The sequence below is a fragment of the Poecilia reticulata genome, linkage group LG21, assembly GCF_000633615.1.
Source record: "Poecilia reticulata strain Guanapo linkage group LG21, Guppy_female_1.0+MT, whole genome shotgun sequence".
Taxonomy (NCBI): Eukaryota; Metazoa; Chordata; class Actinopteri; order Cyprinodontiformes; family Poeciliidae; genus Poecilia; species Poecilia reticulata.
This window is the reverse complement of record NC_024351.1, coordinates 3,789,903-3,791,688: the sequence shown is the minus strand read 5'-3', so window position 1 is coordinate 3,791,688 and position 1,786 is coordinate 3,789,903. Positions and strand designations below refer to the sequence as shown.

Genomic DNA, 1,786 nt, shown 5'->3' with positions numbered 1-1,786 from the left:
TGTGTGTGTGTGTGTGTGTGTGTGTGTGTGTGTGTGTGTGTGTGTGTTTCCCTGCAGACTGTTTGACTCTGCAGCTGATCTCCACTCGCAGCATCTGCTGCTCACGCACACACGGACGCTCACAGTTCCTCCAACAGCATGTGCAGGAATTAAGAGCCTTAAAATAAAACAGGGAGGATTGAATTTAAATAAAAAAATAAAAGTTTTGTTTGCATGGCCTGAAAGAGGATGAAATAAAGAGACGATCCTCTTAAAGATCTGAGCTCAGTGCTGAGGGAGCCGCTCCAAACGGAAAAAATAAAAAATACGGTTTCAGACTTCATCTCGTAATCGAATGGATTCTGATGTTCAGTTTGTTTTTTTTTTAAATAAAATTATGTATTTACGCGCTAAAGAAAGGACCCAAAAGTGGATTAATTGGGTTTGTTCTGAAGAAAATTCTCGTAATATTACCAGAATAAAGTTGTCGTAAACACAGCATCAGATCATTTTCAGTAGCAGGACAAAGCCTGCAGCTGCTTTTTCTCATAATAATACAACTTTATTCTCATAATTTTATAGCATAAGTTTTGTAATTTCATCTTTTCTTTTAGTTTTTTGCTGGCTAATACTCTGTCGTATGTCCATGCTGCTTTGTTTTGGGGCTCCACATAAGAATCCAACAAAATAAATCGATGTCTGTGGTCGCATGTCCCTGTAATCCAGCTGCTTGCTGCTCCGACCCGGAGAAAAAGCTGCTGGTTGTCAGGAAACGTTTAACTGTCGCAGCTCAAACGCAGAACTGCAGTCGACAGAAGATATCTTTTCTTCCTGTGCTGCATATTGAGGAGTGGGGGATGGTTCAGACCAGAGTGCAGCCTCCAAACTAGAAGAAGTAATTATATTTTTATCAACGCTGGAATAATCACCGCCCTGTGTTCATGTTTGTGCAGCCGAGACGATAAATTTACATTTTAATGACAAACAAAAAGCATCTCCGAGCTGGTGGGTAAACACATTTACACCAACAGATCCTATTTTCACCTCCGATCAGTGAGAAACATCTCAAAGGAAAACAAATCGCACTGAGCTAAGCGCTACTAGCATGATGTGTGTTTCCTCCAGGAGAACGGAGTGGAGTTTGAAGCCTGCCTCGTGGCTCAGTGTGACTCTCTGATCGAGGCGCTGACGAGACAGAAAGCCAAGCTGCTCACCAAAGTCACCAAGGAGAAGGAGTACAAGCTGAAGGTGAGACCCACGCAGACTCTCAGTGTGCGACAGTGAAAGAATGTGAGGGATCTGTAGAGGTTCATGTTTCAAAATGTTTCTAGGTGTTGCAATACACACCGTGATTTATGGACTTTATTCTGATCTACAAGAGTTTATAATAAAGAAGTTCACAAAAGCCCAGAAGATTTAAAAACTGAATTTAAATCGCATTTAATTATTCAGAAAAAGCAAATGGTTTCAAACTAACGCTCACTAGTAGGATTATGTCTCCTAGTAACATTGTCATGATGGGTTTGATGGATCTCACCCACATGCAAGAACACCATGAGACGGAGTGTGAAAAATTGAAAGGTTTATTTTACAGATGCAACAGAAAGTGAAGCTGGTCCGGGAACTGCTCGGCTGACTCGGGGTACTGAGAAGACAAAGGGGGTGTGGTGAGTTCAGGTGCTGGGAAATGGGAGCTAGACAATGTGTAATGGATGAACTTACTGACTCGGTGCGTCCAACACGGTTTGGAGGGGGAGTGGTAGGTTCAGGGGTCTTTGCGTGAGGCGTGGTGGGTTGGAGGGTGGCG

General features: G+C 42.8%; 1 protein-coding gene across 4 annotated transcripts in view; it reads left to right on the top strand.

The window, feature by feature from the left end:
• Window positions 1-1,786, top strand: part of trim67 (tripartite motif containing 67) — a 55,889-nt gene that overhangs the window by 25,313 nt on the left and 28,790 nt on the right. For all 4 annotated transcript variants that reach the window (XR_532413.1, XR_532412.1, XM_008397264.1 and 1 more), the window contains exon 3: window positions 1,105-1,227. Coding sequence is in view for 2 of the 4 variants with exons in the window: in XM_008397264.1 (XP_008395486.1) it covers window positions 1,105-1,227 (123 nt within the window). In the remaining 2 variants the exon portion in view is untranslated. The remainder of the gene's footprint in view (window positions 1-1,104; window positions 1,228-1,786) is intronic.